Consider the following 16,620-nt stretch of genomic DNA (forward strand, 5'->3'; position numbering starts at 1 on the left):
GCATGTAAAATGCACCGGCAGGAACTCATGCGCTTTACCTCAACCCTTTTTATACTGCAATTTCTGAGTCCATTTTGAAGCCTTGAGATTCAACTTTTCTATAATTGAGCCTATTTCTATAATGTAGTTGAAGTGTAAAAAATAAAAATAAAATATTTATTTTGTTAGAAAAAAATCTGGTGCTGCTGATAAGCAAAGGGAAAGGAGGGGATTGAAAGAAAATTACCCTTAAGTAACCAGATAATTAGGCCAGGCATTTTTGGTTCAGGATTACATTCAAAAGAAAAGTTTTAAGGAACTAACTGAAGTTCTTTACACAGATGAAATTTCAATTTTAATAAATTATTTTAAATTTTAATTTGAGAAGACATTATCTAACATTGTCTTCAGAATTTCCCTAATTTTCCTAAGAGCCAAATTGTGAGACAAGAAAAAACAGACTAATGCTGTTCTTTGTGTTTTCAGTGAAAGAAAACCTTTTGAGGTATTTAATCCTTTCTGCAAATAAATGATGCTGTGCTAATTGCTACTCCAAATAACGAGAAAAATAAATTTTTATGTATTATAACAGACAGTGGTTTTAAAAACCTCTATTCAAATTAACTGCACATTTCTACTTGAAACCATTATGTGATTGAATAAGTGGGGATCATAGATAATTTGAAGCATAAGATGTAATATGGGCTCAAAACTGTGAGGCAGAGTAATAACTAATATGATGCGGTCAGGCACTATAAAAAGCACAGCTCTTTCCAAAAGCACATAGTGAAAAAAAATATATATTCTCCTTGTTTAAATCAAAACATGATTGCTCTTGTCTTTAGTTCTAAAATTCTTCTGTGCAGTGCCACTACACAGTTTATAAACTGACTTAAATGTGAGGTCAAAATGGCATAAAATGTGACTAAGATTTTGTAAGTGACAAGAGATTTTTCTCAGGAGGAATTACAACACTCAAAACCCCCAGGGTTAAAATTTCTACTCGCAGGATGCACAGTTCTACATTGATTTAGGACAAATGGACAATGTTTGCTTTGGAGAGGACACATTATTTGTGGCTGAGTGCCCTGTCTTTGTGTCTCTGCCAGATGCTGATCCTTCTCTAGCTACTGTGCACCACACATCCTCAGTGGAGCTATGTAGCGATGTGTGTCCAGTGAGTACTGGCATAAACCCTATGCTAATAGTATCAACAACAGGAACCGAAAATGGCATGTGTAACACTGTAACCAGCCAAGCCACAGTTCATTATCTGGTTTGCTTAAAGGTAATCTCCTCACTTGAGACACAAGGCAAAAAGGGATCCTGGATCAAGGACCCTTATAGCATTTACAGAACCACCACGCCAACCAACAATGTAGTAGCTAGGGGGGCAGCATGGGAAAGATTGGCCATGGCAAGCTTTAATGACTATGAATTAAAGTTTAAAAAAAAAATCATTGGGAACTTGCGAATACATTCCACTGAATTATACCTGATTTCCCAGGAAGAACTGATAAAAAAATGAAAAAATGGAAGAAAAATATAATTAGTTCAACAGGAAACTTTCTATATGGCTCTAGATTACACACACTCTCACACTCAGGGCTTCTAGAGATAGTATCTAGTTTAGAGATGTGCAGGTATCCAACTTCAACCCCAATAATCAGAAAATTCCCTATGTAAATTTTCTGAAAATCTCTGGGTTTAAAATTTAAACTAAAAATTCCAATACTTAGACGAATATTTTTCAATGTGGAAATATAAATATATAAATAAACATGAGTAACGTTTCATCTGTAAGTAACATACTGTATTAGGGATACCTGGCACATTTTCTTTCTAGCTACTACATATCAGAGATGTTCCAAAAATGAGAAAGAATGATGAAGTCACGTTGGTCTTCAAGTAATTGTTTTGAGGAAGGTGAACCAAGGTATCGAGATACTGAATAAAAGGGAATATTACCATACAAGTGGAAAACACTGCCTCTTTTTCATTTTATAAAATTAGACAACATTTTTAATTTTGTGGTTGTGACTTGGAATAGCTTTATTATTGGAAAGATGAAAACTTACCTGTAATCATATAAAATAGGTTATCTACATATATAAAAGCCTAAGCAACCATTCCACCTGTCACTATGACACACACTGACCACTGGGGGCAGACGTTCAATGCAAGAGCTGCCCCCTGGTGGTCAGTGTGCTCCCACAGCAGGAGCACTGCTCAGCTGACCAATGGGCACCAAATGCCAGGCTCGTGGCTAGCAAGCGTAGCTGCAGCCCCTGTGAGCCTCTCCCACGGACACTCTCCCTGTGCGCCCCTCCCTCATCCAGGGACTGGCATCGGGACTCACTGGGAAAGTGCGCAGAGACCGCAGTGGAGCAGTAGCAAGCCTACTGAGCGGAGGCCGTAGCAGGCACAGTGGGGCTGGGATGAACAGGAGCAATGTGGCTCCAGGCCCTGGCTCAGGCTCCTCCCTAGCTGCCTGCGGCTTCGCCCACTACTACATCCCTCAGGGCATGCTGGACTGCTGGTTTTGGCCCAATCCCCATAGGCCACACCGAGGGACCCCACCGGTGCACGAATCCATGCACCGGGCATTTGGTAAAGTCATATGAAGCAACATAAATATAAGTAATGTGTTTTTCTGCAAATATTTTTCTCCTTAAAAGGAATGTACATATTATACATGTTAAACATATGTCCTTATATAAAAAATGCAGGCTATTTTTATGTAATTTTAAATGATGAGAGTTAGTCATATACCATTCACTTTTTATATGAGGTAAAAATAAATAATTAGCACTCCTGGAAAACAATCAGATCAAATTACAAACAAATTTCGAGTTTTACCCTTTAAAAGTACTACAAAGTGACTTTGAAAACTTACCCTGTATTTGTTGTCTCCAATCTGTTCAACTTGAAATCGTTTTGCACATTTACACTTAGCTACCTGCCTCGTCACCTGCCAAAAACAATGATGAGATGTCCACTTTAATGTTAGCATTACATAATGAATGCTTAAAATCCTGACCAACCACTAAACATGGAAATAAGTAAAAGGGCTGCATGCATGGCGCTTGAGATCTGGCAGAACACACTGTGCAGGCATGTTGCTGAGAGTGATGGAAAGATAGTGAGTACCTCATCTTCGATCTTGTCAGCATCGGTGACAGGTTTATATGCATCCTTATTTGGGTGAAGGGCGGCTACAAATTCATAGTAGTCGATGTAGCCATCGCCGTCTCTGTCGAAGATGTCCGCAACTGCGCTCATCTCCAGGCGGCTGGTGGGGAACTCTACGTATTTTCAAAACAACAGCAAGTCGTGTTACTTACTTAACAAGGTTGTAAGATATTTACAATGCACATTGTAGTCACTTGATATTTGTATATATCAGGGAAAGAATTCCTCTACCTGGTTAATTAACATACCTATCACCTCACATAAGTGTTTATCTTTTATGTGTGTGAGAGAGAGCATTTCAGGACCACTCTCAATTATACAATACAGTGTTAGCAACTATAGTCACCATGTCACACGTGAGGTCCTCAGGCCTTATTCATCTTACAGCTGAAAGACTGCATCCTTTTACCAACCTCCTCCCATTCCTCCAGAACCTGGCAGCCACTCGTCTGTTTCTATGAGTTTGACTCCTTATTTAGATCCCACATACAAGTGACAGTTAAGACACTCTCAGTTATAAGCCACACAATATTCCCAATTAAACTTTATAAGACCTGCTACTTACTATAACGCTTTCTAAAAAGACTTGTCTTTAAATTCTCAGTTGTACATTTTAATTTTAATGTGGCTGATTAAATTATCAGGGTCATAAAATATATTAAAATCCTTTTTAAAAAATTGATTTATATAATAACAAATGAAATCACACACACAAACTAAAGTTATCTTTAATTACTACTAGGGTGAATCGTTTGAAATTGCTATTTTTCCAGGTTGATAACTGTTTAATATTAGCAAATTTCAAATGTTTCAACTACCACTTTCCTTAAGGAATAATTTGTATAAAATTTACTTTAAGAATGACTTTCAGTAATATGTGCCAGAGCTATCACATACACATGACCGAACCATCCAACAAGGGGATGATGTGTGCCTTCCGAAGTTTATATGAAAGCGTTCTAATTTCCTCCTAGTGATCATGTTAGATCAGAATGTCAATCAGAAAGGAAAGGAAAAAAGACTGGCTTGCTAGCTTCCACTATGCCAGGCAACACAAACAATCTAAGAATCAAAGTTTATTAACGTTATTGTACTTACGAGGACACAGCTTCAGTGGTGTGAGGAAACACAATTAGTTAAGGGTGTGTGACTCCAAAGTCATAAATTTTACAAATTTTACAAAGACACTTTTCTTTTTTAGAGTGGTGACTTCATAGCCAAGTTTAAAGGCAAAGCTTTATGGGTAACACGAGTTTACTGGCCCCACAATTTGAAACTGTGCTTGTTTTCTTTAAAAATTACATCCATTTCGGTCACTCCTCTTGGGACTTACTTGAGGAAAGAATGCCATCAATAAATTCTTGTCTGGTTATTTTCCCGTCCTGGTCTTTATCAATTCTCCTGAAGAAGTCCATCACCCGAGATTTCTTGTGGTTCATCCATCGCATGTATTTTTTGCGCCAGATATCAAAATCAAAGTTGGCAAATTCCCTCAGCTGAAAAGGGCAGAAGATATTTGGGGGTAGTTAATGCTGTGCTCAAACTATAGCTTCTATGAAGAAAGTTATTTTTAATGAGCCTCTAGAAATACAGGTATCTTTCCCACTTCAAAGGAAGGTATAATCTTACAAAGGAGACACAGGAAAAAAAAACAAAAAACCTTTTCCTGTAAAGTTTATTTCATTACTTGTCACTGTGGTCATTCTGGCTTTTCTTTACAAATACAGGGGAAAATAAAACTCCCAAAAAAAAGTCACACTGAAAATTCCTGACAGAGCCACTGGGCAACAGGCCCAGCTCAGCAGCACAACTCACTCTCCGCGGTTGGCACTCCCCTAGACTGCTAACAATGCCCCAGTTTCACAATGAACTCTAACTCTCAGATCAAAGAATGAATAGAAGGAAAACAGCTGAATTATAAATGGTGATATTTGCCAGTCAATACCACCAAGCAAACCTAAGTCAAGCTAGATCTTGTGTGGGTTTTTAAAAATCCTCACCACTGATGAGTTGCCTCCCGTAGCAATCGACCCTGCAGCCTTTTGGCACAGGGGGCGATGTTCCAACCAACGGAGCCACCCAACCCGGGCAAGACCTTTTCTTGAGTCAGTTTCAGATTATGTTAAGACATATTTGTTTTTTACCTTATTGTTTACCTAAATCCCAGTTCCACATATCACATCCCCCGCCTCCCAACAAAAATGTACATACTTGTGGTATTAATTTCAGAAGTAAAAACACACACTCAAATAGCAAGAGTTTGCTGACGTGTTATCGGGAAAGTTGAAAAATCAAGACGTCGGCAATGTGTCCCGGTAATAAAAAGAGGAAATGACAATAGAGTGGGGAGTGTACATGCGAGTGTTCTAACCTCCTCCAGTCTGTCCAAGGCGTCATTGAGCTTCCTCCTCCTTTCCAACGCGAGGAGCCAGACCTGCTGCCATTTGCTCACCAGTAAGTTGACCCTGGGATTCTTGGTTTCAATTTGTGTCTGAGACCCAGAGGGGTATAAGTTGGAGGCTGGGAAGCGTTTTCCTGTCAAAATAAAACTTGAGTTAGGACATGGCAGTTTCCAGGCTTCTGAGATATGATAAGGTTTGACCTTTGTCTGTTCCTAGCTAAGGCTGAATCAACTTCATTATTGGGTAGCATAGCTAGAAGTACCCTGTTTAGATGATGCCTCTTATAAATGGCAGGTGCATTTAAGTACTGGAATGCTCTCTCAGTGAATGGATGCTTAAGACATTTTTTTTTGAGCTTCAAACTCATGCCACTTCAATGAGAATGAAGTACGCTGTGACCCTCCTCTTTGTTAAGGCATCTCTTTGTTAAGGCATGATAACAGAAATCTCCCAGGGTAGCGAGAGTAGTCAGAATCAGTTACATAAACCTAGTTGCCCTTTGCAGAGAATAAGGCTGAAAGCAGGACAGGGGAGGGCAAATGAGGGCAAGAATACTGGGCATCCATTGGAGTCAGAATGAGACACTGGACAATTCCAGTCCAATGTGGAAATAGGACACTCGCTTGCACCCAGGTCCGTTTCCCACTGACACTGTGGTTCCCAGGCCTCGCCTCACACACAACTCGCCGCCTCACTGAAGTTGGCTCCCTTTCTGGCTATTTTTTCACCAATGTCTACAACTTCACCGAACAATTGTCTCAACACATTTTCCTCACTCACAAAATAGTTAACTGTGGCTTAGAAAAATTACTGTGGCTTAAGGTCATATAGGAAGCTGCTGTCCATCTGGGATTTGCCCAGAATTCCTAACTCCCATAGGGCTTTACACATGTCAGAATATCAATAGCTAATATTTATGGAGCATTTAACTATATGCCAGAAAGTATGCTAAGCACTTGACAAACATTAGCTCACTTAATCCTCACCACAGTCCAATAAGGTTACAATTATCCCCCTTTACAGATGAGAACACTGAGGCTAAGAGAGAGAGAGAATTCAGTAACTTGTTGAAGGTTACATTTCCCAGTTGGTGAGTGATGTGGAGAGATAAGGAGTCTGTCTCCAGAGTTCTTAACCACTTTGTTGCTTTGCCTCCTTGTGAAATACAGTAACTACAATAGATCTGAAACCATGTTTTGTTTTGTTTTGTTTTTTTATCATAGCACCATTCAGAAATATACACATAAATGATATAAATCGTGCTTTTTAAAACTTTTCTCCAAGCTAGCTATTTTTTTAAAATATCACTTCATTGGGTCAAGGTAGCCTACAGTTATACGAATATGGGCAAAAATCTATCAGATTGCTGGTCACTACTGAACAGTTATGTCAAGAACTTTATCCAGGTCACGGCCATTTCTGTTCCATTCAACTCTAAGGTTATTTCTATAACAGAAGCAAAACGAGAAGATTCAAAGGGGCTGATGATTTCAGTTCTTCTTGCAAACTTTTCAATTTCTTCTAGCTAATTGAAAAGACAGACTTCAAGCCAATGAACTTGTATACTGTGACCTGGATGTGTCTTTTTCTTTATTTTTAAACAGGTGGCTATGAAACTTGAGCCCATGTACTCTTTCGAGAAAACCTTTTACAATAGAGAGCTCACGTAGAATCACCAATTGCTCCAAAACTTCGAACAATAAACCAAAATGAAAGACAACCAATTTCCTTGCTTAACCATCAAACTTGGCCACGGCTTACTTCCTGTTCGTCCCTTATCCAAGACGGGGATGTGGGACTGCAACGAGGAAGGATCCGCTGCTCTCCTCTTGTAGGTCTTGGTAACTTTATCCACATCAGGCTGCTTCCTGGTCATTTCCTCCATGAAGGTCTGAAATGCAAGCATTGATATCAACTAAACACAGAGAAAGCCACCTTTAGAAACCAACTAAAAACAACAGGATAAAAGGACCATACTATTATTTCTGAAAAAACAAATAGATCATATCATGTTTTATCTTTTTTTTGAGGGGGAGAAGAACTAAACCATCATGACATAGCATTTTCTCATTTCTAGAGACTAAATAAAATGTTATAGCTGCTAAGTAATTCCAGCATTACAAAAGCAGTTGATTGTCATTTGAAAACCACACATGGGAGCAGCTGTGTGAATAGCGGAACCTGTGTGTGCACCAGCCAGAATCAAGAGTCCACGCTCTTCAAAGGGTCTCAAAATGAGCATTTGTCTGCAAAGGAGCTAGCTCGCTGGGGTGATCCCTAAGACTTCTCCATGGCACACTTCACCTACACATTTAAGATGGCTGTGATATAAAGAGACAAAAAGCATCCACATTAAATGGGGGATATATTTAAATATTTCTGTCAATGAGTATGGTTTGCCAAGGAGGGTAAACATTTACAGTATCAGGTTAAAGTTTATATTTAAGCGGATTGACTACCTTGCCATTTCTTATCTTGTCTCCTTAGGCTTATTATTATTGTTGACTATATGATCAATGTTATATATATACTTATTATTATGATATGCATTCCTCTATCTGGAGCATGTAGCAAAAGGCAGAGGCTGCTGTGAAAAATGATGAGGGAAGGAGGAGTCAGATGACAGTGAAAAGTGACACATTTCTGGAATATTTGTTACACTAGAGAACTCTGATCAAAGAGCACATGGCCTGAGACAGTGCACGGCCATGACAGTTACCTTTTTATTAAAATATAATGGCAATGTTCACTGCTTATCTTTTTATTAAAATATAATGGCAATGTTCACTGCTTAACAACCTAAGCCAACATGACGTTTCTCTTTGTAAATGTAAATTACACTAACAAGCAAACAGATCAAGGTTAGTGTTTTGCCCATGATTTCAGAGTTTAAGATAGGCATGATATACAAGAGAAATTATTTTTTAAAATATATTCTTTCATTGATTTCAGATAGGAAGGGAGAGACAGAAACATCAACGATGATATGGAATCATTGATTGGCTGCCTCCTGCACGCCCCCTACTGGAGATTGAGCCTGCAACCCAAGCATGTGCCCTTGACCAGAATCCAACCTGGGACCTTCAGTCTGCAGGCCGATACTCTATCCACTGAGCAAAACCAGCGAGGGCCAGAAATGATTTTTTTTGAGTAAAACAATATATATATATATATATATATATATATATATATATATATGCATGCATGCATATTTGGAGTTCTGATGGTAGACATCTCAGGAGATGTTCAGCAGCAAACAGTAGAAAATGCAAACATGGAGCAAATGAGCCTTTGAGGGCGAGGCCAGAGAAAGAGGGAGAGAGATGAAGAGAGAGAGAAGAGAGAGAAGGAGGGAGAGATGGAGGAAGAGAGAGAAGGAGAGAGGGAGATAGGAAGAGAGAAGGAGAGAAGAAAAGAGAGAAGAGAGAGAGAGAAATGGAGTATATAGCTACCACTTAGAATGTGAGAGGCAGGGGGGCAGGGGTGGAGCCAATCTGAGGCAGTGCCCATGAGTGCACCTTCACAGAGGCCAAAAAGGAAAGAGTTTTGGGAAGATAACAGATAAAGAGGAGAGACCGTCAAAGTTCAGTATCTGTGAGGTGTTTTAAGGCAGTGGTAGAATTATTGATAGAAACCCAGTTGGAAAGAGTTGAAGAGTGTGTTTGAGGAATGAAAGTGAAGGTACAAAGCGATCTTTGAGCACTAGAGCCGTGAAAGAAAGAAAACACCCGAGAAGACAGGGGAAGGATGGCGTTTACTTTACCTGGTGTTCTGCAATGAGGGCCTTCACTTCTTCAATTTCCTGGGGGATGGGCTCTTTGTCCTTATCACTCAGCGTGGTTTCAGCCCACTGCAGCCAAGTCAGCAAAGCTTCCAGCAACTCCTGTTTGGCAATGAGCCCAGCCAAGGCACTTGCTAGTCTCTGCTGATGTTGCTTTGCCCAGGCCAACACCTGGCAGAAAAATAGGAATGTCTCTGAATTTCTTCCATATTAGTGAGTAATTTCAGTGTGAACTAGGATCATCCTGGGCTGGAAGACTTTCTAGATCCCATCCGTGGTACCAAGACCCAGCTCAGGATGTCTGTCACCTTCAGAAGTTTAGAGATGTATGCCAATCACCCAGATTTCTCTTTGCTCTCTAACTCACATTAAAATATGCATTCTCCGAAGGACCATGTAGGCTTACTCCACGTAGAAATAAAAATAGCTACGATCTTAGATACAGAATTAATGTCCTTCGTGTATGCAATTCATTCCATACGCATATACTGCTATGAAATACTATCCAACCGCTGGGTTGTTCAACCGGCAGACACAGTGTGGAAACGAGACAGGAAGTAAGTTACTACACAGGGAAGCAAGTATTTGCCTTTCCGCGTTTCAGGGATGTGGCTGCCAAATGCCTTTCACTGTCTAAAGAAAAAGTGGATGGCAGGGACCGGTGATGCTCAAGGAAAGGTATGCTGCGGACATTTCTCTCTGCAGAGGCCTCACGCTCCGCTCCCATGGCCGTGAGTGCATCTTAAAAGCTGACGTTTCCACACCCCCTGCCTGGCTGGCTGCCAGAGCTGCCACTGCTCTGAAGATGGCTGGAGCCACACTGACCTCCTCAAACCTGGCCCGGATGATGGTGATCCAGTGCTTGATGGTGGTGATGGAGTCGGGGTGGCAGAGGGCCAGGACGGTGTCCCCCATGCTGGTCGCTTTATTGAGGGCAGCCCGTTTTTCCTCCAGTTTCTTCATGAATTCCTGCAGCAGAAGCAAAGGCTTCCATTAGCTGCTGGCATGGCTGAAAACAAAACTCCAGTGGCAGTCATGTGACTGGCAGAGTTCAACAAATACACAAGAACTTCAACTGGTGTCTTCACGCCTGAATATGATCCACTAATTGGGGCATTGAGGGAGGAGAAGGCACAAACATAGGAAACAAAGTACTTTCTACTGCATATTTTAAAATACGGTTATATGATACTATCTCAGGATTTACAGTACACATTTTTAATACACAAGATATACTCTCTCCTGATTTGGGAGATATTGTAATTATAGTATTAATGGAAAGTAGGATTTGGGAGAGACAGTAATACCAGAAATAGAAATAATAACGATTGGAGAAAAAAAAAACAAAAACAAACACCTAACAAATAAGACAAGGAAGATAGTATTTCAAATGGCATTAACTACGTCAGGAAAGATAGGAATATGTACCCAAAAAGGTGCCAAGGAAGCGAGAAGGCGGGGCAAGGAGCTAGGAAAGTTGAGGGTGTGGGAGAGAAGGCACAAACCTCCAGCCAGGCAGGTGTGAGAGGGAGGCTGGAGCGAGAGGGCCAGACAGCGGGCCCACAGGGTACAAGCTGTCCCTCCCCTCCATGCTGGTAAGAACCGCTCTCTGCCCCAGCAGCACAGATGAGCCACGAAAGTCCAAGGAAAGGGTTTCCCATCAGCTATTTTACAAATGCCTCTCACACGCAACTACTTTCTGTCACCAGAACTCTGTCCATAGATTCATGAATCAGAGAGCTCTGCAAGTGTGCTTAAGAGAATGGGGACCTCTACCCTAAAACAGTAAGTTCTCACTTAACATGGCCAATAGGTTCTGAGACTTTAAGCAAAATGATACAACAAAACTAATTTTATCATAGGTGAATTGATATAAACAGGAGTTAAGTCCTATTGCCCCTCTTCAATATTATAACAAAATGTTATTGGAGGACCTACAATTTTTGTAAAAAACCATCACTTCTGCTGCTCTGGATCCCTGCCTCCTAGTGTTTCCGGGGGTGCCTGGTCCTGCTCGAGGGTGGTGAGACCCTCCCCAGGCCCAAGAATGTTAGAGTAACTCAGTGCTGGCTGGTGGTCAGCCTATGGAAACACAGACTACATTTTTAAAATTCTGAACTGAATAAAGTAGTCACAGTAAATTTGATACTCTTTTCATACTCTTAGCTGAATTCTTCCATTCTAGCTTCAACTTTAAATGATGTGGGTAGCATTTCATTCCTCCAGATAATGTTATACAAACTCCCATCACTTTTATTAATGACAAGGCAGTATTTCATGACTATAGGTTACACCATCCATCATTGAGAGAGCACAGTAATTAAAATAAGAAGTCTCCATAGATGATGTAACCCATGCTACACTGGAATTGATGATGTATTTCTAATTTGACCTTGGAAGGCGAGGTCACTCAGTGGTCAAACAGATCCTTAAAGGTAACAGGAATCCTGACATCAATATAACACTGAGTGCTAGCATTACAAAGTCCTGGTAGTTAGAATCAAAGGTTAAAGAAACCCAAACATCTGTTAAGAGCTATCTGAACCACTCTCTTAAGGGTTTTGCTAGTTCTACGCATTATCACAGAAAGATCTTGATCTGAACCTCAACGGCCAGATTTTTACTTTATTATTTAATAATACTATGTCTACTTACATAATTCCTTTATCAACTTATAATTTATCCTAGAGTTACTTAAAAAAGAATTTAAGGTGGCCCTTGATTAAAAACACAATTGGCAGAGGCTTAAAAAATGAAATTTGAAGACCAATTATTAAATTACTTGTCTTGAAAGTCAAAATTATTAATGTACAATTCTAATGGTATACTTATGCCAAACTGCTCATTAAGGAAACCTCATCTTTAAAATGCACATAAAAGTGCAACAAAATTGACCAGTTTTGGTCAGATACCAAATAACCCCCTAGAAAAAATCAATAAGCTTCCTAAAGATAAAAAAATCGAGTGACTAATTTTAGAATAACCACCTTCTTTATAAAGGAAACATAAAAGGATAGCTATACATACCTGTGTATAAGTGCATAGGACACACCTGTGCAAGTACGGAGGACACAGGTGAATTCTCAAATGTACAAGATCTGTAACTAGTTCTTGGGAGGGAAAATATTCATGCAACTGGCATTTGCAATCACGAGTCCATTTTCTTTACTTTGTTTGATTTCCTCATTCAGTTTGACTTAGCATTTATGTAACTCACTTTATGCTGATCAATGAGGGTCCGAAGAGCATCCTCATCCTCCGGCAGGACGCCATGGAAACGAAGGGTTTGCTCTGCCTCGGCCAGCCACTCCAGCAGGGCGTGCACTACCGAGTGGAATTCCTCCGCCTACAGGTTCACACAGACACACGCACCCCAAACAAGAGTTCCAAATATGCTTAGTACAGTTTATTCTTCCTCTCAATGAAAAAAAAAAAAAAGTTTTCTATTTAAATTGATTAATCATATGCACTGTCCCCATTAAGAAGATAAAGCTAGATGGTGCTGCATTTTACAAATGTAAGGAAGCATCTAATATATAAAATGGCCTACGGCCCTAGCTGCTTTGGCTCAGTGGATAGAGTGTCTGCCTGAGGACTGAAGGGTCCCGGGTTCGATTCCAGTCAAGGGTAAATGCCCAGGTTGCAGGCTCGATCCCCAGTAAGGGATGTACAGGAGGCAGCCAATCAACGATTCGCTCTCATTATTGATATTTCTATCTCTCCATCCCTTTCCCTTCCTCTCTGAAATCAATAAAAATATATTTTTAAAAAATTAAAAAGGCCTATGTATGAAGAATGACTCACTATTCTAACAATCTGGTTTTAGATGAATGGCAGCCCATTTTACACTCGGGCTGAAAAATTACTCAAGCAGCACACTTATGGGAAGATTAGGAAACCTCCCTTGGAAGTAATTTACATTTTTGGTGGAAAGACACCCAGGGGCTGCTGGGGGGGGAAGGAGGAGGGAGTAGAGGGAGGACCCAGGCACTGATGCTCTAAGAATATCCTTCTCCATGATGGTCTTGGTTAAGAAATGGGTAGCTCTATACCTTCTCCCTACACCTGCTGTAAGTACATAATGTTTACCTGGCGCAGAGCTGCTTCTAACCGTGTTTGCTTCGACACAGACAGTGCGCACACGGTCTCCCAGCGTGTGCTCAGTTCCTGCATCTGGACCCGGACCCAGGAGGAGTCGTCCCGGCTGCCTTCGATGAGCTCCCGGGCCGAGCGCTTCAGGGCCTGCACACTGCTGGTTCTCTTCCCCAGCTCCTTTTGGAAGGCCTAACGAAAACCATGTTCTTATAGGCGTTAATGTTTAATTACAAAACCCAAACAGTAAAACACAGTTTCAAATATATGTGTGCAAACAATCACATCATGGAGAGATCTCTGAGACTTGGGATTGTTCACAGGATCCGTCAGAGCATCGTTACGGCCAGTCTCGTATCTGAGACACAGACAGCGGACTGCTGGCTGCCAGTGGAGAGGCCAGCCGGGAAGGTGGTTGGAAAGAAGGCGAAGGGATTACCAAGTACAAACTGGCAGCTACGAAACAGTCATGGGGATGTAAAGTACGGCATAGGGAATATAGTCAGTAATATTGTAGTAACTATGTATGGTCCAGGTGGATACTACAAATATTGGGGGAACACTTTGTAAAGTATATGACTGTCTAGCCACCAAGCTATATACCTCAAACTAATACAAAATAATATGGAATGAAAACTGTAACTGAAAAATAACATGTCAGTTTTTTTTTTTTTTTTTTTAATAGCAGTCTTGTATAAATTGGTTCGATCTTGTAACATTCTTCTGAGTGAACCACCCTATTTTTCTAAATGACACATTGGATGCAAATAATGGTGACCACCCTTTATTTCAATTCCACAAAACAACGCATCACGTTCCATCTTCTCTATGATTCCTTAAAATGGTGTCTCGATTCCTCTCAAATCATTACTGAGTACCAAGTGTGTGTTGGCTACCACACTACTCTTACTTAGTGTAAACAAATGAAAGAGACTAACAAGTAACGAAGGAATCCTGGGGTACATCATGGAATCCTTCATGACAATGGCAGGAAATCTCATGGAAAGCTGGCGTGTAGTCCCTTTTCTCTGTAGCATGCCTTCATCTTTTCCAGCCCCCTTAATACTACTAACCCACAATGTCAAATTTCATTAGCTTAAATCCTTGTCACTTTGGAGTAAAAACATTTTGGTTTTTGCTTCCATCTAATTCAGGTGAACTCTGATGAGCCAGGAGTTAATTCGGCTTCTTTTGGCCACAGTCTTCATCAAAAAACAAGCCCAGGGTTCTTTAACTCTGATACAAGAGTCTGTTTGAGACTAGATCTTTCAAAGAGCCAACTTTATGTAGAGAACAATATTATCTTATCTTTCTTAAAAAAAAATGATCACAAATATTGCCAAGTATATTTTATCACTATTGCTGTATCCATGGCTTTCTATTTTGGTACTCGGATCATTCATAAAAGAGAGCCCATTAAAGCCAGTGATGAATTCTTTGCTGATTTCCTTCGAATAGTGTTAAACAAGATGTACCTGCATATAGATATGTACACACACATGCATGGGTGCACACGTGTACACACACACACACACACACACACACACACGCATGCATAGATGGGACAGGGTCTCAAAATTCTTGTGATAGGACTAGTCCAATAGATCTGCGTAGACTTTCCAATGTACTCTGTATACTTAAATTTCTTGAGCCTTCCAATTGTATTACTAATGCTGGATGATTAATTCGTTCTTGATAACCTTTAATATATAAAAAACCTGGCAAGTGCCTAGGGGAGTAAATGTTTAGACAGTGAGCTTACAAAAATGGTATTTATGTAAAAAGTAACATTACACTATTCATTACTCATTGAATGGCTGCCAGGGAATGGAAAGGTTTATATTAATCATGCACAAAACATTTGTTTTAATATAGGCGAGGCAACGTAATTCTTTAAATTTTTTATTTGTGTGGGCCTGATCAATGTTCTTCATTTATTCTTTTATTTTTTAATATTCAAAATAACAAACTCTCCTTTATTGATATAATAAGATAATAGAGCCATAAAAGGGGAACTAAATATGCAAAAGGACCAGCTGTTTAAGAAAATAGATAAGATCAAAAGAGCATAACCAGGGAAGTAGAAAGAGAGCATTTTTAAATGAAATAAATTTTCTGAACTCAAAAAGGATGAGGGGAAATACAACATGAATTCAAATAGTGCTGTAAGATATCTTTATATAAAGTAAACTCAGACATAATCCTTCTACATTAGTATAGTACCTCATGTTGTTTTTAAGCTCTTTAAGTTGTAATAGCATTTGATCATAATTTAGAACCTTACACTCAATATCAGCTGGAAGTCTCAAATATGACCTTTGATTTGCACAGTTTAACATACATATCAGATGATTTTCAAGGAAACCAATGTTCTTGAAATAATAATCAAATCCCTCAGCATATGAGGTTATCTCATAACTTGCTGTAGTTCAAGAGCAAGGTTAAAACGTTTTTTAAAAAAAAGTAAAGCAGCTGACCATGACCCCATAGATCATGTCACATTATCTATCCACTTATGCAATGATCAAGTTCCAGGTCACTCAATGAATGTTCTTAAATTACATTACATAATTATTTAAATTAATAAAAAAAAGATAGTAAAACATTCTTGAAACATTTATTAAAGCATCAGAGAATGAAATTAACTTTCCAAGTTCTAAAAGGTCTTGGATGTGGAAATTAAAAACAAAAGTATTTCACTTTCATTGACACTAAAATGATTTTCTTACACCATCTTTAACGTTGGCTTTCTGATTCTGCTCAGCTGCACATACACCTCAGTATTAAAGACTGTTATGGAGCATGTTACATAGTATCTACGATTTTAAAAGGCTACGGGGAAACAGTTTCTTCTCTACCCAGAATAATCACAATGAAATGAATAAAATGACCCAGATAACAATACCTTGTGATTATCGATCAGATTCATCACTAAATCAATGTCTCCATGGACAGGCTGGTCTTCTGCCAGCTGGGGCTCCACTCTGTATAACCAATCAATGAGGGCCTGCAGGGCATCTGTGAATTGTCCGGAAAATAATAGCGCTTCCTCCAATTTGTTTTGTCTGGGGGGTAGGTGGGAGAAGAATCAATCCAAGCAACAAAAAAGCCAGCCTGTACATCCTAACAGCTAAAATGTATTGAAGTTTGAGCCAAACTCAGAGGAAAAAACAA

The 16,620-nt window shown here is 39.7% G+C and overlaps 1 protein-coding gene across 8 annotated transcripts in view; it reads right to left on the reverse strand.

Moving 5' to 3' along the window:
* Window positions 1-16,620, reverse strand: part of DST (dystonin) — a 414,275-nt gene that overhangs the window by 9,908 nt on the left and 387,747 nt on the right. For 7 of the 8 annotated variants that reach the window (XM_084889121.1, XM_084889116.1, XM_084889120.1 and 4 more), the window contains 11 exons: window positions 16,352-16,511; window positions 13,444-13,638; window positions 12,572-12,700; window positions 10,180-10,323; window positions 9,337-9,525; window positions 7,335-7,464; window positions 5,543-5,706; window positions 4,505-4,667; window positions 3,130-3,284; window positions 2,876-2,950; window positions 1,475-1,492 (listed from right to left, as the gene is read on the reverse strand). In XM_084889121.1, the coding sequence (XP_084745247.1) occupies window positions 1,475-1,492; window positions 2,876-2,950; window positions 3,130-3,284; window positions 4,505-4,667; window positions 5,543-5,706; window positions 7,335-7,464; window positions 9,337-9,525; window positions 10,180-10,323; window positions 12,572-12,700; window positions 13,444-13,638; window positions 16,352-16,511 (1,522 nt within the window). The remainder of the gene's footprint in view (window positions 1-1,474; window positions 1,493-2,875; window positions 2,951-3,129; window positions 3,285-4,504; window positions 4,668-5,542; window positions 5,707-7,334; window positions 7,465-9,336; window positions 9,526-10,179; window positions 10,324-12,571; window positions 12,701-13,443; window positions 13,639-16,351; window positions 16,512-16,620) is intronic. The other variant, XM_084889123.1, reaches the window with a different exon arrangement.

Source organism: Pipistrellus hanaki (assembly GCF_964339955.1).
Source record: "Pipistrellus hanaki genome assembly, chromosome: 7".
Lineage (NCBI taxonomy): Eukaryota > Metazoa > Chordata > Mammalia > Chiroptera > Vespertilionidae > Pipistrellus > Pipistrellus hanaki.